The sequence below is a fragment of the Cucumis melo genome, chromosome 12 (genome assembly GCF_025177605.1).
Source record: "Cucumis melo cultivar AY chromosome 12, USDA_Cmelo_AY_1.0, whole genome shotgun sequence".
NCBI lineage: Eukaryota > Viridiplantae > Streptophyta > Magnoliopsida > Cucurbitales > Cucurbitaceae > Cucumis > Cucumis melo.
Window position 1 is genome coordinate 25,675,160 of NC_066868.1, and position 25,969 is coordinate 25,701,128.

At 31.3% G+C, this 25,969-nt stretch overlaps 3 protein-coding genes across 5 annotated transcripts; all 3 read right to left on the reverse strand.

Annotated features, from left to right (window-relative positions):
- Positions 1-203: 203 nt before the first annotated feature.
- Positions 204-4,642, reverse strand: LOC103484238 (uncharacterized). The gene is made up of 8 exons (XM_008441207.3): positions 3,778-4,642; positions 3,073-3,237; positions 2,864-2,959; positions 2,670-2,771; positions 2,428-2,547; positions 2,040-2,174; positions 1,351-1,671; positions 204-852 (listed from the first exon to the last, which is right to left on the reverse strand). The coding sequence occupies exons 1-8, from the start codon at positions 4,291-4,293 to the stop codon at positions 562-564; spliced, it is 1,746 nt and encodes a 581-aa protein (XP_008439429.2). The 5' UTR covers positions 4,294-4,642; the 3' UTR covers positions 204-561.
- A 1,617-nt stretch (positions 4,643-6,259) lies between these two features.
- On the reverse strand, positions 6,260-10,157 carry LOC103484224 (glyceraldehyde-3-phosphate dehydrogenase, cytosolic). Of its 3 annotated transcripts, XM_008441186.3 has the most exons (12): positions 9,800-10,157; positions 9,662-9,685; positions 9,478-9,578; positions 9,282-9,397; positions 9,077-9,176; positions 8,166-8,312; positions 8,005-8,065; positions 7,801-7,898; positions 7,567-7,709; positions 7,214-7,297; positions 6,650-6,739; positions 6,260-6,555 (listed from the first exon to the last, which is right to left on the reverse strand). In XM_008441186.3, the coding sequence occupies exons 1-12, from the start codon at positions 9,801-9,803 to the stop codon at positions 6,510-6,512; spliced, it is 1,014 nt and encodes a 337-aa protein (XP_008439408.1). In that variant the 5' UTR covers positions 9,804-10,157; the 3' UTR covers positions 6,260-6,509. The 3 variants fall into 3 exon arrangements, with proteins under 3 accessions (XP_008439408.1, XP_050936089.1, XP_050936090.1); XM_051080132.1 differs by having other exon boundaries at positions 6,260-6,739; positions 9,800-10,084; XM_051080133.1 differs by lacking the exon at positions 9,662-9,685 and having other exon boundaries at positions 9,800-10,027.
- Positions 10,158-10,423: 266 nt separating this feature from the next.
- Positions 10,424-13,385, reverse strand: LOC103484230 (glyceraldehyde-3-phosphate dehydrogenase 2, cytosolic). The gene is made up of 12 exons (XM_008441195.3): positions 13,150-13,385; positions 12,960-12,983; positions 12,743-12,843; positions 12,528-12,643; positions 12,329-12,428; positions 11,847-11,993; positions 11,687-11,747; positions 11,494-11,591; positions 11,257-11,399; positions 11,057-11,140; positions 10,845-10,934; positions 10,424-10,743 (listed from the first exon to the last, which is right to left on the reverse strand). Exons 1-12 carry the CDS (start codon positions 13,151-13,153, stop codon positions 10,698-10,700), a joined length of 1,014 nt encoding a protein of 337 aa, XP_008439417.1. The 5' UTR covers positions 13,154-13,385; the 3' UTR covers positions 10,424-10,697.
- Positions 13,386-25,969: the final 12,584 nt, after the last annotated feature.

Genomic DNA, 25,969 nt, shown 5'->3' on the forward strand with positions numbered 1-25,969 from the left:
AAAAGAACTAGAAACTACGAGGGTATTATGGACATTTGAACTCACTCCATTCATGAAAAAAAAAAATAGTGAATTTTAGATGTTCTTGTAGTTTGGCCTATTTAATTAGGCTAGTAATATGAAAACCCTTTTTTTTCCTTCTTAGATCTACACTAAGCCCTACTTCGGTTTAGGAGTGAGGAAGATAGACCGAAAAACATTGATTTGAGAAAATTCCAAATCAAGAAATTTAAAAAAATATTTCAAAGTTAAACCAATGGATTAACATTTACTCGACGGTCGAGATCAAACCACCATAATCGACTCGGTGACGATTTGATTGACGACCAATGATCACCCCTACTTCAACCTAAAAGAGCCAATTACGTCGAGAAGAAAATTCTTATATGGCTATTTTTGACTTACCTAAATAGAATTCGAATTTACAACTCGTCACTGACATAAAACTTGCCCTATTGATTTTGATTCTCCACCTCAAAGGTTCGTTCGTTTCTCCGCCTCACACATTGTGGGAAGACAAAAAGAGAAGAAAAGAAATTATGTGAGAAGAAATTAAAGGACCTATAGAAATACACGATTACAAAGCAAGATACCACTGCAGGTGATTTTGTGCTGTTGCTTCCATCTTTCTAAGAGGAAATCTTCATTGCTTGGACGCTTTAAATATTCGTCTATATCGAACCGAGATTCTCTTGATTCCGAATAGGACTGCTTCTGAGGATTACCAAGTCTCTTGAATCTACTTCCAATATCTTCAACAACTTTCCCAGAAAGGCCAATGGTAACTCCAGGGCTCCAACTCCCTTGGCTGCTACCAGAATGATTGCATAGATCGTGTGCATTGCTTGTATCCTATGACAAAAATCCCAACTTCTAAAGATTACACGTAAAGAATCTTAATAATCAGAATCCCAACTTTACTGGGTTCTTAATTAGAAGCACCAGCCCTTTAGTTTGACTAGTAGTTTGTTCATTTCCAACGCGTGTTGAATCCTTGAATACTCCAATACTTTTTGGACACGTATCAAATGCTTATTAGTGTAACATATGTGTTAGACATGCATAGAGCGACTAAAAGAAGAAAGAGCGCTTGTTTACTTTGAATTTTCTTCTGGTATAAAAATCTATATTTTAATTAAAATGTCATTGTCTTGTCTCTTGTATTTGTATCCATGCGTCTTACTTTTCATGAATAAGAAATGACTTGACAGAAACTATCCATATTAGTGAAGATTTGAACATCGATCTCTTGGTCAAGGATATACATCTTAACCAATTGAGATACTCAGGTTGACTCACAGAAAATATCAAGCATTTTAGCTTTTAGATGGCTTGTAAATTAGATGTTACCTGATTTACATCCCATGGAACAGTTTGCGGAGTCGTAGGTGGTTCGAACATGTTCTTTCGAGGGTAAGGAGTAGCATCATTACTGGTTTCCCACTGCAACCATGGAAGTAGGACACCATCCATTCCAGGAGGAACGTATCTGCTGGCTGCTGGAATTTTGAAATTTGGTTTTGCTTTTCCCCCTAAAGATGAACTGGTGTCGCTCCTATCTCCATCAAGAGATGAAATATCTGTGTCTTCGACGTTGGAAATGAAGTCCTCAATGTATTTTTCTGCCTCCTCGCTCAATCGTTTAGACATCCTACTTCTATCTTTGCTCCTCTGAAAAATAGAAATAGAAGTAATTATCAACATTACACATTAGAACGATAAACCAACTCATTTCAGGAGGTTAAATGTTTCCAGGTTAAGGAGGAAATAGGTGATGTAGGAGAATGGAAGTTTTTTACTAGAGAGACTCGATTCTATTTTCAGGTGAAAGTAGGTGAATAGCTCAATTAATCTAAATAATAACTAAAACTGTAAAACGATGCTGTAAGAGTCCTAAGTCTGCATTGTCCAAAATTGATTGAGATAAAAAGTGCATCAAGTGCATCAATACTGATTTCTAAATGTCCACGTTCCTAGATGATAAGTCGTTTAAGACATCTTGCCTCAGTATTTTGTCAAAGTAAATAAGAATCAATCACCTTTCTGCTCCGTGAGGAGTTATCTGCAACAACATTCTTCAGATCAGGAGGCAAATTTTTAACCATCTTTGGAAGATCTTGACCACGTTGCTTTTCCATCACCATCTTACCCAATGAATCTCTACGCTTCTCTGACTGTCATTGTAGACATAGATTTTTGGTCACCATAAGAACATATAATGATTTAATTAATGGATATAAGATCTTATACTAGAAAACCGGAGAAGAAAATGTCTGATAAGAGGGTGTGGAAGAAAAGCGAAAGTAGAACATCCATAAGACCAAAACTCGCTATAGAAATTTCCAGCTGATGTCAGGACAGATCTAATACTGATTTAAATTATAGAAAACATCAGATGAATCACAAGAAAAACAAATATATCCTTACCTGTTCTTGTTTTGCTGAATAATTTCTAGTAAATGGAGATGTATGATGACAAACACCAGAATCACTTGAATGCAAGTCATCACTGAAAGTTTCAACCGACGAATTTCTGTTCACCATTTCCTGCATTATCAGAAAAGAGTTGCGATGAAGTTTAGATAAACAATTAGGATACGTTAGTTCAAAATAAAAATTTATTTACTACGGAGAATAGAACTTGAAACAATGAGAAGGATCTCACACACCTGCTCAAGTTCCACTCTTATCTCTTCCACAGCATGCCTAAGTTCTTTCCGCATTGCTTCATACAACCCATCGTCAACAACACCCCCATTGGCCTGCTTTGCCTGAAAAATATGACGTAAACCCAGATTTGTAATGGATGAAAAAAGTCTCAAATTTGGTGTTTGCAACTTTCATATATCACAGAGCAATGGACCTTTCTTGCATAAATTGATCGCATAGTCTTCTCGATTACACTATTACCGAAATGAGCATCCTTCCCTTCATCATCAGTTAGAACTGAAGAATGGCTCTGTAATAGGAATTGGTCATAAAAGGGTGGAAACTACATAATGCAAACCCTCCTCCCCATCCCCAGCCACTAATGAATACAATATACGGTAATTAAAAAGAAGAAGAGCTTACTGAATAGCCATCATGGCACTTAAAATCATTTTGGCTAAGAGATCTTCGCAACGTTGGTCTACGGTTCGAATCATCAGCCTTGTGGGATATTGGCTTCTGTTTATTTCCAATACCAAAGCTCTTTTCTCTGACACGAGTTCCAGAACTCTGAGATCGATCGTCACTCTGTGATGGAACGGAATCAACATTTTTCATGGGGTTAGGACGAAAATTTTTCACCATATCCATCAACACACAAAGTTATCAACACCTAATTGCAATAGCACCAACTCGAATCCAGATGGAAATAGGAAATTGATAACATGAAAGAGGAAGGAAAAGCAGCAAACACTGGATATCGGCCTCCATTTGTTCTATGAATACAATATTTTTCCTCAAAGAAAAATTAGAACTACTTTAGTCATTTATTCTTAGATAACAAATATACCCTTCTAACAAGCAATAATACAGCGGGATCCCCATGTAGTTCATAAGCTTACCATTTCTATATAATTTTTAGAACTCAAGCATTCACAGTATACATCGAACACTCTTTCCTCTTTCCGTTAAAAATCACTTATAATTAATTAAGAATTCCCAAGTGTGAACCTTTTATAGGAATAGAAATTCAATCCTTCTTCCGATCTTCAAAACTGAATTCATATCCGCGCAATAACTTAGTAGAAAAAGTATTCCAAACCGAAGAAAATGGAACGGATTATTCACCTCCGAATCGCTAATCTGGTAACGAACCACCGAGAGAGAGCGTCTTCTCCTCGAATTACTTTCAGGAACCACTTTCCCCCCAGAAACACTAGAACCACCTCTTCCTTTGCTCTCACTACCACCGCCACTAGTTTTACCGCCACCGTGTCTCGAAACCGACCTCCCTCGTCTATTCGAAGCCACAGAAGAATTCACAGCACCACTCAACTCAGAGCTTCTCGTAGCAGACCGCCCTCGATCAGCAGAACCAAAGAATTCGACCGCTAAATCATCGAGACTGATCTCAGGGAACCCCGAGCCTCTGGAAGTGTTGACAAACCGACCACGGGGAGCTGCCGAAGCCTCACCGAAGACCTTATCAATGGGAGAGGACGGAAGAGGGTGGGAAAAACGGCTAAGACTTCGAGAACGGCGGTGAAAGGAAGGCCGATTGGTGGAAGTGGAGTCATCGTTTGAAGGAACAGATGCTCCGATCGGGGTCCTTTTGGTGGTGGATTTGAAAGCAGAGGAGGCCATTGGTAATAAACCTGAATCAAGGAAACATAGTTGAAGAATTTGAAATTTGAAACTCAGCCATTTTAAGAGGAGTCAAAGAGAATTCCATTGAAGGTCTTTGCTGAAGGCGAGGGGGAGAGAGAGAGAGAGAGAGAAGAGGTGTATTTATGTAAACGTGATTTGGCGGAGAGATCGAAATTATATGAAATTTGAATTATTATTGTTTGTTATTATTATTATTTAAAATTGGGAATTAAATGTGGTAGGCTGTACTAAGCCCTTATGGTCCACGGTGGCGCGTGACTGTAATAAAAGGAAACGTATACACTTTCTAAATTTATTATTATTTTTTATTTTTTTTTAAATGACCCGAGAAAACTATTAAAAACAACCAAAAAAAAATTATACAAAACGTAAATATTTCGTCAAAATGTTAATATTTTTAATCAAATATTAAATTCGAAACATTTATCTTTTTTTGTTATAAAATTTTTGTTGTTGGAGAATGAATGTGGTCAGTGGTACGATAGTTATATTTATTTACTCCAAATTGTACAATTTTCTTTTTACCTATTTTCACTAATTCAACCATTACTTTTACAGGAAGAAGAATCAACTAGGAACAACTTTGTCAAAACTCTTGAAAACTAATAATATAAATTAACTTCTTATTTTCTAGGCAAATCGACTCAAAAGAGAAAGAAATGATAAAGTATACTCTAGCTTCCTCGTTGAAGATGATGGAGAGAATACTGTATAGAAAAGCATCTTTACAGATGAAGAACAACCATGAAAAACAAGAGATGTTAACAACCTCCACGAGTGAATCTACAACCACTTTAGCATGCCCATGACCTTTATGGTTACAATCTATACGAACTTTCTTTTAAGATGAGATCAACATGGAAGGAATCCAACAAAAGTAGAAAGAATGATGATTAGTTTGAGTGTTATTTCTTTGAACTCTTATTAATTTGTATATACAACAAACTTTATCATTATTAAATGAAGTTAGAGAAAACGTTTTTAACAAATCTTCATTTGAATAAACTATAAAGTTCAATGACAAACACTTGTTATCGAAGTTTAAGTGCAATTTAACAAATCAAAAGTTTCATTTTTCTCCACTTAAAAATGGTAGATTGTAACTCTTTTTTTTCCAATTCGAGATTTTGGTTCCTTAGAAAAAAATTACAAAATAATTATGACCAAATTATGCAGTTTTTTTTTTTATCTCAATTAGTTCTTAAGATATGAAGATTTTCGTTCCAATTTTTAATACCTCTACTAAACTAAACCAAACAATGCTCCTATCACAATCCTCATTTGAACTTTGATGGGTAATGTTAAATTGAACACAAACCAAATGAAAACGATGTTAAACAATTAAATTATAATTTCAAATGCCTCAAAAGTTGGGAATGGTTTTAATCCCTTAATCCATCCACTTGACCCATCAAAGGTCCAAATAATAATAGTGTTAGCTTATGTAGAAGTTCCTTCTTTATGAAATATCAAATCAAATAACATAAAAGGGGAAAAATGAATTAAGAGCTTATCAGAATTAGTAATGTAATTATGGCTAAATTATAATAAATTTGTTATATGCTTTTGGAAGAAAAAAAAATCATCTTTTCAAAAAAGTGCCTAAAAGTAACATTACCCCTAAACTTAATATTAAAAATTTTGGAAAAGAAAATTGAGATATGAAATAAGGTAAGAATGACAAAAATCAAAAAATACCCGTTTGTATTTAAAAAAGAAATTTTATTTTTAAAATAGGAAGAAAACTAAAAATGAAAAAAATAAATAGACTATTACCATTTTAAAATAAAAAAACTAAAATGATTATCGAACGGAACCTAAAAGAAATCCAACATAACCATCAATTTTCAGACGTTAATATGCAAAAGATCCGAAATTAACATCGACCATCAATAATAATCTAATACCCACAAATAGAAAAGTATGGCAATGAGTAACATCATGTTTTAACATAGATACCTTCTTCATTGAGGAAGAACAGTACAAAACAGAAGATGCAGTGAAAATTGAAGAGTCACGTTGGAAAAGCAACAGAGCTTTTCATAACAAAATGGGAAGTTCAAAAGAGTAAAAAGAGCTTTTTGAAAACTCTGTTTTTTATTTTCTCAACTCACTCATCGATAGAGCCTCAGACAAACTGCTGAAAAATAAAACCGCTAATATAGGATATGGAAGGCCATCTCATCCTCATCTTACTGGACAGAAGCGATGTGAACAATCAAATCAATAACACGAGTACTGCAAAACCAAAACATAATGGGATCAGAAATGAAGCCTCGTCAACCCCCTTTCTACCAGGATTAATTTGGAAATGCAAGGCTCTGTGTCGTACCTGTAGCCTAACTCGTTGTCGTACCACGAGATGAGCTTCACGTAGTTTTTGTTCAGCGCAATCCCGGCCTTGGCATCGAAAATACTTGACCTGGTGAATGGTCGTAAAGCAACATGTATTAGAAATAATAGATTTCATTTTTGTTAATAATGTATGATTTGAGTCCTTAAGAAATTGTCTCTTTGAGTTAAGAATACAGTTGTACAACCTACAACTGTGACAAATCTTGTTCATGGAAGTTATTGATTAGACCTAACATGGGCTCCATGTATATTAAATTAGGAAGCTATCAAATTCATTATTCACTAATCCGTGGATTTGCCAACTAATTCAAACTTTATCATTGTAGACATGCTTGGGAGTAATTTTGAAATAATGAAATTTGTTTTTTCGACGTAATCAGAAGTAAAACATAGGGCAATGATTTTACATGAGTGAAGTGAAGCGCTAAAATAATAATGGCCCATTTAGATTAACTTTTTAAGTGTTTTAAGTGGAAAAAGAAAATGTACTACGCACTTGAAAAGTCAATTATAAGTGTCACAAGACCATGAGAAACCGTACCTGTTATCACCCAAAAAATCAGTGGACACCACCTCATCTTCGGTGTAACCCAAAATTCCTTTCAAGTTCCCCTCAGACTCCTCCCTAGTAACCAAAAACAGAAGAAAATGAATCAAAACAAGATAATAATCTTTCCAACCCAAAAAAGATCAAGTAGTAATAACACAAAAATCAGTTGCCGGCCCCAGATAGTCATTTGAATTTTAAAAATTAAGCTTATACACCCTACTTCCACCCAAAAGTTTATGTGTTTTGTTGTTTTAAAACCAATTCAAGCTTTGAAAAAAGGTATTTTTTTTAACTTAAACCAAAAGTTCAAAAAATTTCAATGAAGTAAACATCTACATTCTTACTTGATGGCAGCTTTAATATCTTCATACGACGCTGGCTTCTCCAACCTCACTGTTAGATCAACAACTGAAACATCAACTGTAGGGACACGGAAAGCCATCCCGGTAAGTTTTCCATTCAAAGCAGGCAGCACTTTGCCAACAGCCTGAACCGAACACAAATATTGGAATTAGATATGCTAAGAAAGACAATACTCAAAATATCAGTCAACAATAGAGCTCATCAATCATGAATACCTTAGCAGCTCCAGTACTGCTAGGGATGATGTTGAATGAAGCAGCTCTTCCACCTCTCCAGTCTTTCATAGATGGTCCATCAACAGTCTTTTGGGTGGCTGTAACCAAGAAGGTAGCAGAAAGGAAACAAAATGAGTACACACCAGATAAACATCTCAGGTTAAGTAGCTCATATCTTAGTTTGCCTAAAAATGGAAGACTCACCGGTCATTGAGTGAACAGTGGTCATCAGGCCCTCAACAATGCCAAATCTATCGTGAATGACCTGCAAATGTTTTAGGTTTAAATATTAAGGTAGTTCAACAATTCATCTAAGTTCTATCTTTCAAGAGAATGAATTACAAGTAATGGAAGTGGAAATTAACCTTTGCAAGTGGAGCAAGACAGTTGGTAGTGCAGCTAGCATTAGATATAACATCAAGATCTGGTTTGTATTCCTTCTCATTGACTCCCACAACAAACATGGGAGCGTCTTTGCTGGGAGCTGAGATAATAACTTTCTTTGCACCACCCTGGCTCAAATTATCAAAGATTAACAAAAACAAATGCAATTATACGTAATTGCATATGTTGGAGAGAGACACTTTGATAACTGATAGATTCTATAAAGTAAAAACAGAAGAAAATGACAAATGAAAGTAATATAATAAATAGAACAGAAGAAGCAAACTTGAACTCCTAAATTATTAACCTCAGATTAACAGAAGTACAAAGTGCAATACTTATGTAGCAAGAGAATTTGCCTTTCTATTTTATTTCTAAATTGATTAACATTAATACAAATAAAACCATATTTTTAAGCTAAGTACCAAACTGGAATCTTATTAAAGCAGCAAATGGCCTAGAGGCTCGAAGCCCATATGGGCCCAAAACTCCAAAACCCAAGACGAAATTAAACGATTACTTTTGCTAGTTTTCCAATCAACTTGAATTCGTATAACACAAGATAAAAGTCTAAGACATCAAAAGAATAGCACCTTCGCAAAAGTAACTTTTAATTGAAACAAAGGTTCAAAGCACACCTAAACTTTAGAATATTCGGTTTTAGACTTTTAGTTGTTCATTTACCTGAACAAAAGAAATATACCTAGCTAAATATTTGAAGCCAAGAATAGTATGCTAGATGTACTCACATATAGATTTTAAATTCTTGTATGTTTAGGGACAAAAATAATAATAATAAACCATTTAAATAGAATATATCTTCAAAACCAACTCAATAAAATAATAATTTATGAAATTGATTAAAATCCCACATGGAGAAAAAGAAACCAACCTTCAAATGGGCAGCAGCCTTGTCTTTGTCAGTGAAAACACCAGTGGACTCTACAATATATTCAGCTCCAGTCTCACCCCATGGGATCTCCTCTGGATTCCTAAAGATTATATTTTATTCAACATTCAATCATCAGGTTAAGTACAAAAGGGAGACTCTCAAATCTTTCAACAGATCGGGACAAACAGCGATATTTTATTATTACCTGATACCAAAAACTGTAACAGCCTGCTCACCAAAGAGAAGAGTCTTAGAGTCCTTAACCTTCACGTCTTGATGCTTCCATTGGCCATGAACACTGTCGTACTTGAACATGTAGGTCTACTCCATAAAACAGACAAACAAAAAACACTCTTTAGAATCCAACAATTGTTTGAAGAAGAAGAAAATCAGAACAGTACCATGTAATCAGTGGTGATAAAAGGGTCGTTAACAGCAACAAGTTCAACATCATTTCTCTGGAGAGCAACCCTTGCAACCAATCTCCCAATCCTTCCAAATCCTGGTTTTCCATTTCCACAAAGATTAGTCAGACCCAGGACATGCTAACCAGTTCAAACCAAAAGGGGAAATCAAATTCAATACCATTGATTCCAATCTTGATCTTGGCTGCAAAACAACGCAGATAGAGAATCCAACCAAATAAAAAAACAATCAGACAAGTAATCCAAAAAGTATCAACTGCTTAAGAAAGTAAACAAAAAAGCAGAATCAAAATCATACCCATTGGAGAGAGATCCACAAGAGGAGTAAAAGAGATAAGGCGAGGAGTGAATAGTTAGAAAAATGACTACTGGTTGAGAATGGAAGAAGGGAGGGTTTTAAAGTCTAGAGAAAAACAAAGCGACAAGAAAGTGGGAACGGCGGTCGGTGGCAAATGAAAGGGATAACTGGTCTGAAACGGAACGGGGAATGTATAGTGGTCCGTAGGAGGTAGCTGAAAGAAATGGGGTGCCTTGAAAAGTGAGCAAAATAATTAAGCTGAAAGTGGTGGGTCGATGTCCACCGCCAAATGCATGGTTGTAGTTTAGCGTCGTTTGAATTGCAAAGGGCGTTTTGATTCCTCCACTAAGAAAAATTGCTAAAGGTTTGGTAGGGACAGGAGAGATGGTGATGTAGTGGCTATACATTTACCACAATTTATGATATTTTCTATGTATACAAATTTTGTGAGTACTAGTAAAATAAAGGATTTGGACAATGACATGGGATATTTGGTTCAAAATCCACTTTCATTCACATAAGCCGCACATTTCAGTTCTTAATATTTCATGATTTTGATGGAATGAAGATGCATGGATGTTCTTAATATTTCATGATTTGGAGATATTTATTAGAGATGGAACGTTGGAAAAACCAAATCTATTTCGAGTTGGGAGTTTTGCTACAAATAAAAAACATTACAAATACACACGCTAGAGGGGTGGGAAATCCCACACAACATCGTCTCAACAAAAAAGGAAGACAAGACAGTACAACTTAAGAAATATAAATAACTGGCGGCTTGAAAACTCTGTTTTATTCAACATATTCTCGCTCATCGCTGAGTCTCTCTAGTACTGGGAACGAACAAGAACAAACCATGGAACCTTAAGAAGACCCTTCACTTCATCAAGCAATCTTACTGGACAGAGGCGATGTGGACAATCAAGTCAACGACTCGAGTACTGCCCGAAACAAAAACCAAACAAATGAATAAATAAAAGTTAGAGTTGGTTCATCAACAGGTAAAAGTTAGAAATGAGAAAGTTTCGGTTTGAAAATGTACCTGTATCCTACTTCGTTGTCGTACCACGAGACAATCTTAACAAAGTTGTCGTTCAATGCAATTCCGGCCTTGGCATCAAAGATGCTTGACCTGTAAAAGTTGCACAAGTAACATAAGATAATTGATAAAGAAGAATTCGAGCAAAGCCATACCATCATCCGATAATTGTTCGACTACAGGGGAGAAATAAGAACGAGGATGTGGAGCCAAACCTGCTGTCACCCACGAAGTCAGATGACACGACATCGTCTTCAGTGTACCCCAAAATTCCCTTCAATTTTCCCTCAGACTCTTCCCTGAGAACAACAAAGATGATTTTCAGTCAAATTCCACCAAGAGTTTGAATAAACAGGGGGGTTTTAGCAGGTAGATCCCAATTTAAGTAAATGTGGAAATTGCTCTTTATCCTTACTTGATAGCTGCCTTAATGTCCTCATAAGAGGCTGCCTTTTCCAACCTCACTGTAAGATCAACAACAGAGACATCAACGGTAGGAACACGGAAAGACATTCCGGTTAATTTCCCATTCAATGCTGGAAGGACTTTGCCGACGGCCTATATATAGAGCAGAACGAACGACCTTAGTTGTGACGCAATCAGATGCAAGACAATGGTCAAAAGACGGGCATCAGAGTGCAAGATTCAATACCTTGGCAGCTCCAGTGCTGCTAGGAATGATGTTAAATGAAGCAGCTCTTCCACCTCTCCAGTCTTTGCTGGATGGTCCATCAACAGTCTTTTGTGTGGCTGCAAACAAGAGCACGGGATTAGGAAAAAAACAAAAATTGAGTATATTAGAGAGACCCTCACAATACAACTAATCTAATAGTCCAAAGACCCACCAGTGATTGCGTGAACAGTGGTCATCAGACCCTCAACAATGCCGAATCTGTCATTGATAACCTGCAAATTTTTCGAAAGAAATTAAGACTGAACATTAACAAATGAAATCAATCACAAGGAATTGCAATAGAATCAACAGTAGTCCAAGTAGAGATTAACCTTTGCAAGAGGAGCAAGGCAGTTGGTTGTGCAGCTAGCATTAGAAATAACGTTAAGCTCCGGCTTGTATTCCTTCTCGTTAACTCCTACAACAAACATGGGGGCATCCTTGCTGGGGGCAGAGATGATAACCTTCTTAGCACCACCCTGCAATGGCGATTGAAGATAAAAATCAGCTAAGATGAATAAATATACACTTGATATATGCTAAAATTGAAGCTTTTGCTAAACCCAAAATCTTAAAAGTCGCTCAATAAATATTAATAATTAATAAAGCATAAAAAATGATAAAACGTAAACTAGCAGAGATCCTAAAATTAAGTTTCTAAAATTAACAACAATAGAAGTGGAACAGAAGAAAAAAATCTTTGTACGACAGACTTAATGTCTGATAAAGAGATCACAAGGTTGACTGCTTTTGGTAAAAATATAAGAATTCAAATAACAATTATAGCAAACAAATAACAGAGTAATTGACTAACCTTCAAATGAGCAGCAGCTTTGTCTTTGTCGGTGAAAACACCGGTAGACTCTACAATGTATTCCGCACCGGTCTCACCCCATGGGATCTCCTCCGGATTTCTAGAATCATGATATATTCATCTTTCAGTTCCAATCCATAGCAAAGAAACTCTCATATTCAAATCAATTAGCACTCAGAAATTGAACAAATTACCATACCTGACGCCAAAAACAGTGACAGCCTTATCACCAAAAAGAAGGGTCTTAGAGTCCTTAACTTTCACGTCACTGTGCTTCCAGTGACCGTGAACACTGTCGTACTTGAACATGTAGGTCTATTTCCACAGAAAAAAAAATCACTAGCTCATACAACTAATTCACTATTATCCCATGATCGATCCATGAAAGAAATAAGAAAAAGAAACTAACAATACCATGTAATCAGTAGTGATGAAAGGATCGTTAACAGCAACGAGTTCAACATCATCTCTCTGTAGAGCAACTCTAGCAACCAACCTGCCGATTCTTCCGAATCCTGATTTTTCATTTCCACAGCAAACAAACACAGAATATCAATCAGATCAGATCCATTCTATCAAACCACCTCACACAAATTCTAAAGAAATGAACAGATTGAGCTAGTAATAATACCATTGATTCCGATCTTGATCTTGGCTGCAAATCAACGCAGAAACCAACCAAAAAAAATTCCAAAAAAAAACAAACAAACAATCAGCACAATATCAAACACTATCGATGATCCAAACCAAACATATAACATAAATTAACGTTAAATCCACCAAGAGTCAAAAGAAATTTGGAGGAACAGGGGGAGATTTACCCATTGGGTTGATGAGAAAGTTAGGAGATCGGTTGGAAGAAGGTTCGAGAGAAAGAAAGAGAGTAGTGAAATGTGAGGGAGTTGGGGAATATGGGGTTTTGAGTGGAGAGAGCTTGGGGTTTAAATTTGACGAAAATGGAGACAGGAAACCGGAAGTGCCGGTGGTATTAAGGTGAGTAAATGAAATCTATGGTCCGTGCTGCTGAATCGGTGATTGTTGAAAAGTGCGCTTAGAATTTTAGGTAAAGGAAGTAATATTTTCCGTGATTCTGAAAAAAAAAAAGCTTCTTCGTCAATCGTCACTCACTTTCCTAATTTCTTGTGGGCCTTAGGCCCAGAGTTTTAAGAGGAAAGGCCCAATTTCAACGCTCGTTTTCCCGACTCATTAATTACATTCTTTTTTCGATTTCTTTTTGCGAGTCTTTTCATTCCTTTTTTTCTTCTTTTCTCTTTTGAATTTTGATATGATTAGTCTTTATTTGTAATTTTAATATATTGGAATTTCCAATTTGGTTCTTTCAAAATGATTTTGTTACCAAATAAATTTTTAAAAAAAAAAATTAGTTCCCATTCAAATCCTAATTTCTTTTTTACTTCTAAAAAAAATCCATTTAAATTGGGAGTCTTTTAAAAAATATAACCAAAATATTTACAAACAATTTTGCAAACAAAAAAAGTTCATACAAGTCTATAATGAAAAATACCAACAATGTCTCATCAACCACATCGTCAATGATGTGCATAATATATCTAGTAGACGATGATTTAAATTTAACTATTGTTTAGTACATGATCGTGATTAGGATACCCAAATTTGTTCATACATACATGATCTTTATTATTTAGATTTGGATAGCCAACCTAAATCTAAACAATCTTTTTTATTCTTTAGTATAGAATCGGTGAATAAATTTTTTCGATATTCTTTTGTTACATTTAAATTTAGTTTTTTTTTTTGTACACGAACGTCCACTTTTTTTTCAAAATATTTTATATTTTATACACGATCTTGAACAACCAAATAACAATTTGAAAAAAAAAAATCTTTTATATTTGATACACAATCTTAAACCAAATAACAGTCTAAAAAAAGGCAAAAAAAAAAAAAAAAGGAAAAACTTTGTAAAATAAAAGAATAATCACACAGGAAAAGGGAAGAAAGACGATAAATAGAAATAGCAAACTTTGAATATTTAAAAATATGGCCAACCTCATGCAATTTTCTTTTTTACTATATATGTAGTAAATATTTTATAGATTTGTTTATAATAAAAAAATTTGATTTAAATAAATTTTGATAATTTGAAAGAATGTGTAAACTTAAAATAATAAAAGAAAAAGCTATCTGTGAAGCTTTTTTTCTTTTTTTTTTTTAACTCACTTTGAAGATGGATGAGTGGAGTTTGAGAATTTGAATATTTGATTTTCTTTTTAATAAAAGAATAAGTAATACATTAAAGAAATGGTGTTTTGTTATGTTATGTTGATGGGTCGCCAGCTCATAGATTTGTTACTTGGGAAAAAAGAAATACAAATAATAGGGGATGATTAATTAATTGTTCGTTGACAATTCTTTTTACATAATTAGTTTTTATGGAACATAATTTTCTTCCTCTTCTTAAACTAAATTTTTTATTTTATTTTATTTCAACAACATGTGATTGATTCCAATATCCAACTTTCCTTTTTTATTTAAAATTATTAATTAATTAATTAATTAATAAGTAATTTGTTAATAGTCGATAATCTTAGATTATTATAGTTTGATTAGTAAATATTGCAATAAATTAGGAGTTTTGAAATAATATTTACTGTAGATAATTGGAGACTTTTAAATAGTCATAGATAACCATTGCCCCAAACAGCTTCTATGGATTTAAAACTCCAAATCAAACGATGATGCTTTCAACATATATCAGAAGTGTTTGTTGTTTATAAACATATAATTAATTACATTATTGTCATTTAAATTTTCTTTCAATAGTACATATATTTTTTCTCTTTCTTTGTTATCGTGTTTACAATTTAAACACAAACTAAAATGATATCACTCTAAACACATATTGTTATATCTCACAACCAATTACCACTAACTATACTCGAAGTCGAAATCTCGGATTCTCGTAAAGAGTCTATTTTTTCCCTTGTGAAAATTTGAGAAATTTCAAAATTTTGAAAACAATAATTTGATTTTTTTTCTAGTAATTATAAAAAGTAACAATTTTATGAATAATAATTAAGTATGTATAAATATTTTTAAAAAATTATAAATATAGCAAAATCTATATGTGATAACTTTTTATCATCGGTAGACTTTGATAGATTTGAACTTTTTAAAATGTTGCTATATATGCTAATATTTTGAGTCAAATTGCTATATTTGCAACTATCCCTTTTAAAGCATTGGCTAAGTTAGTTTAGTTTAAATTTTCTCAATTTTATGATACGATTATACAATTTGTGTTTTATTAGCTATTATACTATATTTAATAGTATGAGAGTTTCGTTTTAAAATCAATTAAAAACGAGAGAAGTAAGATATTTATCTTATTTTGATCCTTCGAGTTTTTTTCATATATATCTTTTAAAAGTTGACTATAATACTCCATAACATACTCAAAATGATTTTCAATAAATTTAAAGATAGGAATTGACTTGTAGAATAAATATTTTGTTACTATAATTATTTATTTTAAAAGTGCGATAAATCAAAGTTAATATCGAAATCAACAATTAAAATATTTCTTAGTGAGAATTGTGACTTCATCCTATATATTAAATAAAATACACATATTAACAAAAGAGAAAAAGAAAAAAAAAAAAAAAAAGAAGAAGAAGAAGAAGAAGAAGAGAAGAGAAATTGTAATATTTTAATTGTTGACATCACAAAGCACTCCTAAGTCCTCAATACTAAATATATATATATATACAACACATTATAATAATAAATTAAACATTTGACGTAAATAAAAATATGAAATAAAGTACAAAAAACAAAATTTCCATAAAAAAAGGTTAATGATGTCACCGATGACGTGGGTATATGTTGAAAACAAATTAAATCGTAATAAAAGAAAACAATAAAGTAATAATAATAATAATGGGCAAAGGGCAAAGCAGAGATGTGTATTTCAAAGTGTTGAAACGTTACAAAGATGCAATAGACATGCAGCCCTCTATTACTAACTAAGTTTAGGGTTGACTTCTTTATTTTTTATTTTTTCATTTTCTTATCCTCTCTTAACCTTATTACAAAAAAAAAAAAAAATCATTTTAAAAATAGCAAAATATTAAAATTATCTATAAAGTATATCAAATTTGATCGAACTCTATATAGTTTATTTAAACTTTTTGCTATATTTCGTGAATAACTTTATTTTTTTTTGTTAAATTTTGTATTTTTATTCTTAAATTTCGAATTTAATATTTATTTCGATATTTTTTTTATCCTTAAAAGTTTAAGTTTATTTTTCATTTTTCTCCGACATAAACACTACACATTTTTTATTCTTATTGCCAATGTCAACGAATTAATTTCAACCATTGCTATCATAATTGACTAAAAAAGCATCACCTCAAAATTAGTTAAAAATCAATATCATCAAAGACAAAAAATGAGCGTAAGCAAAAATTTGGAATTGAAAATATAAATATTGAAATATAAGAATGAAATGAACTGTACTAAAATTAAAAAGGAAGGATATAACTTTTTTTTTTTTTAAAAAAGGAATTGAATCATATAAATACAACGTTTTATAACTTAAAGAATAAAGATGCAACTAATGTAAAAGAAGTGATTTGAACCCGAACCTAAAAGAGGTTAGAAGACAGTTTTGCCATTAGATTAGCTATTGAAATTATTATTATTTCAGTTTTTTTATATATTATTCAAAAAAAACACAAAGTTGATAATTTACTAAACAAAAACTATACTACAAAATGTTTTTTTTTTCTCTTTTTTCTTTAGAAATAAATGAAAGTTATTTAATCTTGAAAGGTATATTTTGAGTATATGGTTGAATAGTATGTATTAAGCCACACCAAATAATTATTATTCCTTTAAGAGAAAAAGAATATCTTTATTAAAGTGTATAATAATATATAACTATTTAGGGCATATAGTTTGTGCAATTTAGCTTATTAAAGGCAGGAGGGTCCAAATTGAGTTTTGTATGATAAGCTACTTTTAATAATTAAATCAAATTGTTCTTTTTTTTTTTTAATTATTATTCTAAGGTTGTGAAATATAGTCCTTTTTTCTAATACTTTTAATCTTTAAATACTCTTTAAAAATATATTTTGTTTATGCCATTTAGGTGATTTGTTTTATTTATAAAGCTTTCTTTTTCTCTTTCTTTTTGCTATTTTTAAATTGAATTACATTTTTAGCAATTTAAGGTAAATACTGTAGATTTAGATGTGTTGGATGTCAAAATGTGTATGGACTAATGCACGTTTTTTCTTCTTCTTTATATTAGTATATTGGTATGATGTTTTTTGCACGTGATCTTATGTCTAAGATAAAGAGTGAAATATGTGAAAATTAGAGAGTATGTAATAAGGTTTTGAAGTTTTTTTTTTCTCTCTCTCTCAAATACAACAATTGGGGACGAAGATATTTAAATCACAAACCTTTTGGTTATCAGTATACTTGAATATCATATGAGATAGGCTCTTGTTTGTGAATATTGGGTTGTTTTAGGATAATCTTTCAACTTACTAAATGGAGGTGTGTGCCTCGACCAAACCTCTTTTGGTTAAAGGGCGATGCTTTAGTCAAGATATGTGTAAGGCATAAGGCATGTGCAAGGCATACCTTTGGTTGAGGTAAAGTTCGTTGATTTGGGCCTTGACACAAATTAACTCTCTTCCTTAGGCCCAATTTGGGCATAAGGGTGCTATTGATTTTGGCCCAAATTTTGTTTATTTTCTTGGTATTTTTAATTTTTTTCATATTCTATGTTAATTATGATTTTCAATCTAAATTGAGTCCTAACAAAAATGTGTGAAGTTGTACGTCTAGAAAAAGTATGAAGATGTTTTGTTTTTATTTACAATTCTTAAACGTTATCAATTTCTAATAGGTTTTTAATATAAAGAGTTCATAAAATAAATTTGACACTTTAACAAAGTCAATTCGAATTAGTTCTAAAGTTTTGTTAATTTAACATGTTTTATAACACATATTAAACTAAACACTCACATATGTAATATCATGAGTCATGTGAATCATGTCCTCTTTCAACCTCATCAACACAAAAGTGGGAAAAAAAAAGGTAAAACTCTTTTCAATCCATTAGCTTTCAGGATTGTTCCATTCTAACTTTTTAATCTCTTAAAATGTTTGTTTCAATCTTACGCTTTATGTTTTTCTTTTTTTATTATTTCGTCTCCAGACATTTTAGATATACAATTTAGCTCTACACACTTAAATGATCATTTCAATCATCGCTATGTTACATTTGACATAAAATTCAATTTGTCTTGTGTTCTTTTCTAATCTATTTGACTTGAATTCGTAGTCTTTATATGATTAATTTCAATCACTAACCAAAGCCCAAGCAATTCATAGGTTGAAAATTAAATGGAACATTATTTTTTGGTCCTTTACTTCTTTGTTTGTCTTTTTCTTTCTTTCTATATTAGTAATTTGATCCCATCAAGTTTCAAACATATGATCTTTTTAGTCCATCATTCATTAGATATTGATTTAAGAGTGATGGTTGGTTTACTTTTAAATATAAATTTTTTGTTATCTATATTATGACATTTGAAATTTAAGGAAGAGGACATTCATTTTTTTCTCCAATGTTGGTTGATTTTTCATTTGACCTTCACTAAAGGAGATAGATAGGGAAATTGAAATTGTAGTGATAACATGAAGAGAGTGCATTGCAAGATTTGACACAAAAAGATCACAGTCCTACTGATAATATAACAAAATCCAAATTTGGATAAATACAAAATATTTTTAATATGTAAGAGAAATTTGATTCCAAATTTGTTCACGACGATAATTGTGAACGAATTCAAAATAAACAATGCATTAAAATTTCTTACCTGTTAGAATAAGAAAGTACACTACGAGATTTGATACAAAAACTCAGAAGTCTCACCGACAAAAAATCCAATCTTCAATGATTACAAAATACTAAATATCTTTAATCCTTTAAAAATTTTAGATTCACCAATCATTCCAAATTTTGGATAAATATAATGGATACAATTCTATCAAGTAAATGGGCTGTATGGGTCGATAAAAATTATTCAGTGGAAGGCCCATATTCATTACAGGTCAATGGAATTTTATGGCCCATAATTGCCATTTTGGATCCGACGACGAATTTGGGCTGAAGCCTTCTGAAAGTCCCGTGAAGGCCCAGAGTAGTAAGCCCCCAATCATTTTACTCTTTATTTTATATTATAAAAAAAGATCTTATTTAACAATAATTTTTTGTTCTTACATTTTGTATTAAAAAAAACTTAGAAAATTTAAAAATAATAAAAAAAAAAATTTGGAATAAAAATTTGTCAATTTCTATTAAATTTTAAGTTAAAATGAAAATTACAATTTTTTTTTTTTTGTAAATGGGAAAAAGAAAATAGGAATGGGAACCAATAAGCAATGATGAGCTAAAATTGAATTATTATATATATATATAAAATGCTAGCTGTATTTAGAATAAATTCAAAGAATAATTTTTGAAAGTTTAAATGGCCTCATGATTAATTAAGTTAATAATGGAACTCAACCAATGATACTTTGGTAGATTCCAAAGAAAGACAAAGATCCAGACTGTATAATAAAAACAAAAACAAAAACAAAATCAATTTCAGCATATTATTAATATTAACGAAAATATTATGGCTTTGTCAACTTCTCATCTGCTCCCTACGTTTTTTTTTTTTTTACATTGGAGTTATTAATTTTTGTTTTAATGTTTCAATATCTTACACTTTTACTCTTAAATTTTTAAGAATATAATATTTCTAAACCTATACATTTTAGAATATAGAGACCAAACAAAAACTAAATGTGACCATAAATACTAAAAGGATGAATTGAACCCAAAGGTTGAAAGAAGTAGAAAAGAGAAAAAAGACATTGAAAAGCAAGCAAAAGATGGATGTAGTGAAAATAGGAAACATCCCATTTTCTAAAACAATGGCCCCTTGATGTTCAGAATTATGGGTTCATGTACTCACCTTAAACTTCATTGTCTATTACAATTGTATTAATTATTACAATCAGTACCCACACCCACATCTCTTATTATAATTAAGCCCATCTCTAATGCATTATATTAATTTGCATATGTTTTAAAACTCTAAGCGGGAGTGACGATTCTTACATCGACATGTTTGTTTCTCTCGATATATATTTTCATAAATTGAAAGGTTTGAAGACATTGCTAGAATTAAGGAGAGGTATCTTTTTCGGTACACTGTACAAACTTTGACGAAATTATGTTAGAAATTAATGTCACTCATTATTATCGATGGTGTTTTGGTAATAATTTATAAAGAAATTATTATCGATGGTTTTTTAATTTATTGACTAATGTGTTATACTTTTCAAATTGTTTTTTTTACGAGAGTTATTGTAAATTTGAGAAAATAAGTTTAAAATACTAAGCTCGTAACTCGTGTTTAATATATATAGCTAAAGCTTGTTGGCAATTTAATCATCATCTGTTCAAAGGGTCTTTTCATGAGTTGATATGTGCACACAAATCATTTTTTTTCTTTATTGTTGGGAAAAAATTGGGTTTTCATGGTTTGATTTGATTTGAAAGGAAATGAACAATGTGAAGAAGAAATTAAAGAAAACAAAAGGGTCTTATTCTTCGAATTAGTATGTAAAAGCATATACTTGGTTCATTATTAGTTAAATAATTATGAATAATGCAAAACATTATTGGCTAATGTTTTTGTTTACTTTAATCTATAATCCTTAAAAAGCATACAGACAATGTATTATTAGAGTAATTACCACTTCTACCATGAAAATCAAAATTAATTAAAGAGAAAATAATATATAGATAAATTTTTGTTGGATAGAAAAAAATCTAACTTTAAAACCTTGTGTTTGTTTTGTTTGTGATTTGACTAAAAATTCAACGATTATACTCGTGAAATATGCAAATTGTGTTAAGAAATGAACAAACTTAATTATTTTTTTTTAAAAAACTAAAACTAAAAATGAAATAGTCGGTAAAGGGAGTCTTAATTAATAAAACAAGAAAAAGAAAATTAACAAAATTTTAAATGTTATAATCAGAAAGTTATTTTGATTTGAAATATTTAATGCATTATTAAACCGTGCGATCAAAGATTTAAAAGTGTTCACAGACAATAGCGTTTGTTTTTTAGGGTCGAATATAAATAATAGAGTTTTAAAAGTAAATAAAAACATACCCTAATTTTCTCGAAGTTTCATGTTTAATCTCTTACTTTTATATTTTTGTACAAAGAGCCAACGATTCAACAAAGTCATAGCATTTCCTTACTTAAAAAAACATGACTTTATATATAGAACTCTTTTAAATAGTTCAATAATTTAATATACGTGACTATATTCATCTTCTTAAAGAATATCCTTAAATTAAATACTTTTACTTATCCACATCGGACAAATTAACTAAAGTGATGACTCAAATAGATAAAACTTTAGGTAATTATATTCGTATCGGATTTGAATCTTTCTCACCACTAGCTACATGTACTTTTAACCAATAATTTAATATATATACACATAAAAAATGGATACAAAACATATTCTAAATGTTCCCAAAATTCTTGATTCTAAGCTTTAATTTGAGTTCAATAATGGATGCATGCATCTTGACTTAAAAGTTAAAATTATAAAGAAGAGAAATGAGACCACAATGAGACAACAATGCTAGAAAAGGGAAGAAGACAAAGAGGAACAACAACACATGATCACATGGGTGTTGCACATGACAGAGCTCTCTCTTCAATATAACATGACAAAATTTCCATCATAATCTCCTAATTCAAACCCTAATAACTTTCCTTTCTTTAATTTTTTCCTATAATATGTTTTGTATTACGTTAAACTCCAATAATTTAGAATAAAAAAAAATCCAGGATTAATTCATTATTGGTAATTCAATCCTAACTTGGGTAGGATAGAGAAAAAAATATAATCTAAATAGTACTTTGGATGATTCTTTGTGTAATTACATTGATCTAATTCCGTATGAAGAAAGAACTAATTGAACTCGAACTTAAAATTCTTACTCTTCTTCAATATGTCAAAAGACTCTTTTTTTTTTTTTTTTTTTTTTTTTTTTTTTTTTATTGTAAGGTATCTCTTCTTCAAATCACAAATCTAATGTGAACATTACATGCATGATATTTAGAGGTGAGTATGATAGGCAGAAAAATCAAGCCGATCGATTAAAACTGACCAAACTCAAAGGTAGTCGGTAGAAGATTAGGAGAAATTAAGTTGGTGCATCAGTTTGTGAAAAATAGAAACTAACAACAATTTTTTAAAAAAATTAAATAAACACTTAATCGACCAATCGATCGACCAACGGTCAATTTTTACTCCTTTATCGTCGAAGTTAATTTGAACATTTACTAACGGATTTGATAAACCAACTTCATCCAACCATATGTTCACGTGAAATGCATATCAAAACCCATCCCAACTTTGGCATGAACATTTTCACTTTTTTTAAAACTTCTATTTCATAAACCAACATTATAATATGTTTAAAAAACACACCATTATTATGATTAAGTGCTAAAATAAACACATTATTATATAATCAAATATATATCAATTGTTTGTAAATTTAGAAACAGAGGATAGATAATGTAACTACAATAGGTTTAATTAAGAAAGAAAACCCAGCTCATTGCATGGAATATTTATATATATGTATGGCTAATTAATTAGCTACCCAATCCACTCAAAAAGAGAATCCAATGCTTCTATTTAAGATATTTATATATACACAAATCATTTCATGAAAGACATATCAATATGGAATGGGGAGTGGTGGTTTAGTATTTAATTATTTACTTCACCAATATCATATACTTCTAATTAAAATAATGTTTATAATATAGTTTTTAAAACAAGTTCAATCTATGGTTCAAAGATACGGCCGTTGGAACTTTGGAGCTATATATATATATATATCAAAACATTATTCTATAACTTCAATATCATATCCCAATCCCATGTCTACCACTACTACTAATAATATCAACAAACAAATTAAATATTTGTTAGCCCCTTTAGTTTAGATGGTAACATTTATATACATATATATATTAGAAAAAGTAAACGTTTGTAACACTTTTGTTTATGTTGAATTACTTTCCAAGAAAACATACATTACTTTTTTCTTTGCAATCGTGTGAGATGCATGTACCCAAGATTTATCAAAACAAAATATGATCATGATCTATATCAACTACGTTAAAGACCTTATTTCAAAATCAAATATTTTTTTTAGTTAAACTTATAAACATCACTTTCACATATTATAAACCTCGGTGTTTCTTTAATATATTTTCTATTGATATTTCAAAAACCAAGTCGATTTCTAAACTAAGAAATCGTAATTTTAAGAATTTGTTGAAATTTGATTAGGGTATTCAAGCTAAACAACAACATAAGAATACAAAATTATTATTGAGCTTCATCTTGGACATGCTACAATTTCAGGTACTGTTTATTGAGATGAGGAATAAGAAGACAGGAAGTTTTAAGGGCCCATAGACTGCAAATAATAATTAAAAAAATCTAATTTTTAAAAACCGTGTTCAACATCGATCGTGTAAAAAAATAAACGATAGTGTAGACAAATTTAAACGACCGTATATAAAATATATTATACGTGTTGTGGACGGGAGCATTTTTTGTATTTTTCATTACGTGCATGTGAGCTTTTTTCATTCTTGAAATCGTAAATATTTGGTTGTTTTGATACGTATTCTAAACACCCATTCTTAAAAACAATACTTTTCTTTTTTTTATAATTGAAATGGGATAAGAACGAAACAGGAATTAATCCCAAGTGGCAGGGGCATTTTCGTCATCCTACACTACTATAAAAAGAGGTGCATATGTAGGGATGTTCCCACAACACAAATCAAGTTTGCGACTTTCCATCATTTCCTTAAAAAAACATCTTTCTTTGTTTAGCTTTGTAATTAAAAAAAAAAAAAAAGAAAAGAAAAAGAAGAAAAAATGGTGTCTAAAGTGGAAGAAACACTGAGGAGGAAGTACCAGCAAGTTCAGCCTCCGCAGACAGCGGTGTCAGCGGTGGCAGCGGCGACGACGACGGCGACGACGAAGCAAATCCAATGCAATAAAGCCAAATATCCGAAATTCAAGAGAAGTAGCTCCAATGTTGAAGAAGATGGCGCCTCTTCCGCCATGCTTTTGCTTGCTTGCATTGCTTTTGCCTCCTGATTTTAGAGACGGAGCCGCCATCCGCGATATGGAGGAGGGATTAGCTGTTGTTCTCTCGACGCCGGTCGTCGAAGGCCACTTCCGGTAGCTAATTATGAGTACAGAATATTAATGGTCGCCTTAGTTTTTCTCTGATTTAGGAGTGATTTATTAGATTGCTAAGATATATATTCTTTATTTTTATTTTGCCCCTAATTAGTTTTTCTTTTTCGCGTTATTAGTTATGTACCTTTTTGAAAATTATTTCTCAATATAAATATATTTTCTTTTCTGTTTAATATTTATTTTGTTGCATTTTTTATATATCAGAGATTAATATATGAAAATTTATTGAGGATGGCTTTTATTTTTAATCTCTCTTTTATAAAATTTAAACAATTAATCTCTTATATATAGATGTTGATTAAGTTAAGCTCGATTAGCTTGAATGTAAGATAATTAACTCAAACATTTTACTATTAATTTTGAGATTATGCTAATCTTTATGTTTCTGTTTTCAAAATTATACTTTAATTAATTGTAAAAAAATTTTATTTAAATAAACGAAAGTAAAAAAATCTACACGAACAATATTTTTGAAGATGAAATATAGTGCAATATAATTTAAGATCATAAAGAATTCACTATTCAAGTCAATTTTAGAATAATTTGCAAAACTGATACGTAATTATATCTTTAAACTTTCAACTATAAAAAACTTAGATTCTCGAATTTATATACATATCCACTTAACTGATTATAAAAAAAGAAAAAACAAAAGGATTGGCTAAAACAATTTAGTTTATTTTAGTTTTGGATAAATAACCTGATTAATACGTTTTTTCCAAAAAAAAAAAATAAATAAAAAAAAATTGATAAACACTCCGTTGTTATCCAACAGATTGCTGAAAGAACAATTTCTTAAAAGACAAAAAAGCTAATTCGACTGGTAAACTAACGAGGCCCCAAGTCTAACCAACTGGGCCAAGCCCAATCCCATATTGCACATAGGGAAACTATAAGTCACATGAAAACTATAAATGTAAGATGTTCAAAAGCACAACTATTACTTTGTAATCTTTAATATTGCCCTTGAGTTGTTTGAGAAAGGAATAAAATCTCAAGCTTCCCCTAACATAAGGAATTAACCCTTTTCAAGAACCAATAGCAAGAGCTACGAGATGCTTTACAACAAACACTCTAATATTTAAAAAAAAAAACTCATCCTTTCGCAATCTCTTTGATATGTCATGTGTGATCAAGATAATCGATTGACTACAAAAACAAGACTTCAATCCAAAGATATAAAATCGACAACTCTAACAAACATACAAATTCTGCCTTAAAGAAGGACAGTAAAGAAAAAGAAGGAAAAAACACACC

Coding starts and splice junctions, on each gene's coding strand:
- LOC103484238 (XM_008441207.3), bottom strand. CDS start 4,293: ATGGCCTCCTCTGCTTTCAAATCCACCACCAAAAGGACCCCGATCGGA. Junction 2,772..2,863: donor GATCAATTTATGCAAGAAAG/GTCCATTGCTCT, acceptor CATATTTTTCAG/GCAAAGCAGGCCAATGGGGG. Junction 1,672..2,039: donor ACTCCTCACGGAGCAGAAAG/GTGATTGATTCT, acceptor TCTATTTTTCAG/AGGAGCAAAGATAGAAGTAG.
- LOC103484224 (XM_051080132.1), bottom strand. Junction 8,313..9,076: donor AGGCTGCTGCCCATTTGAAG/GTTGGTTTCTTT, acceptor AATTTGAGCCAG/GGTGGTGCAAAGAAAGTTAT. Junction 7,899..8,004: donor CACTGTTCACTCAATGACCG/GTGAGTCTTCCA, acceptor TCTTGGTTACAG/CCACCCAAAAGACTGTTGAT.
- LOC103484230 (XM_008441195.3), bottom strand. Junction 12,429..12,527: donor GTCACTGTTTTTGGCGTCAG/GTATGGTAATTT, acceptor TCATGATTCTAG/AAATCCGGAGGAGATCCCAT. Junction 10,935..11,056: donor GACTTCGTGGGTGACAGCAG/GTTTGGCTCCAC, acceptor CAACTTTTACAG/GTCAAGCATCTTTGATGCCA.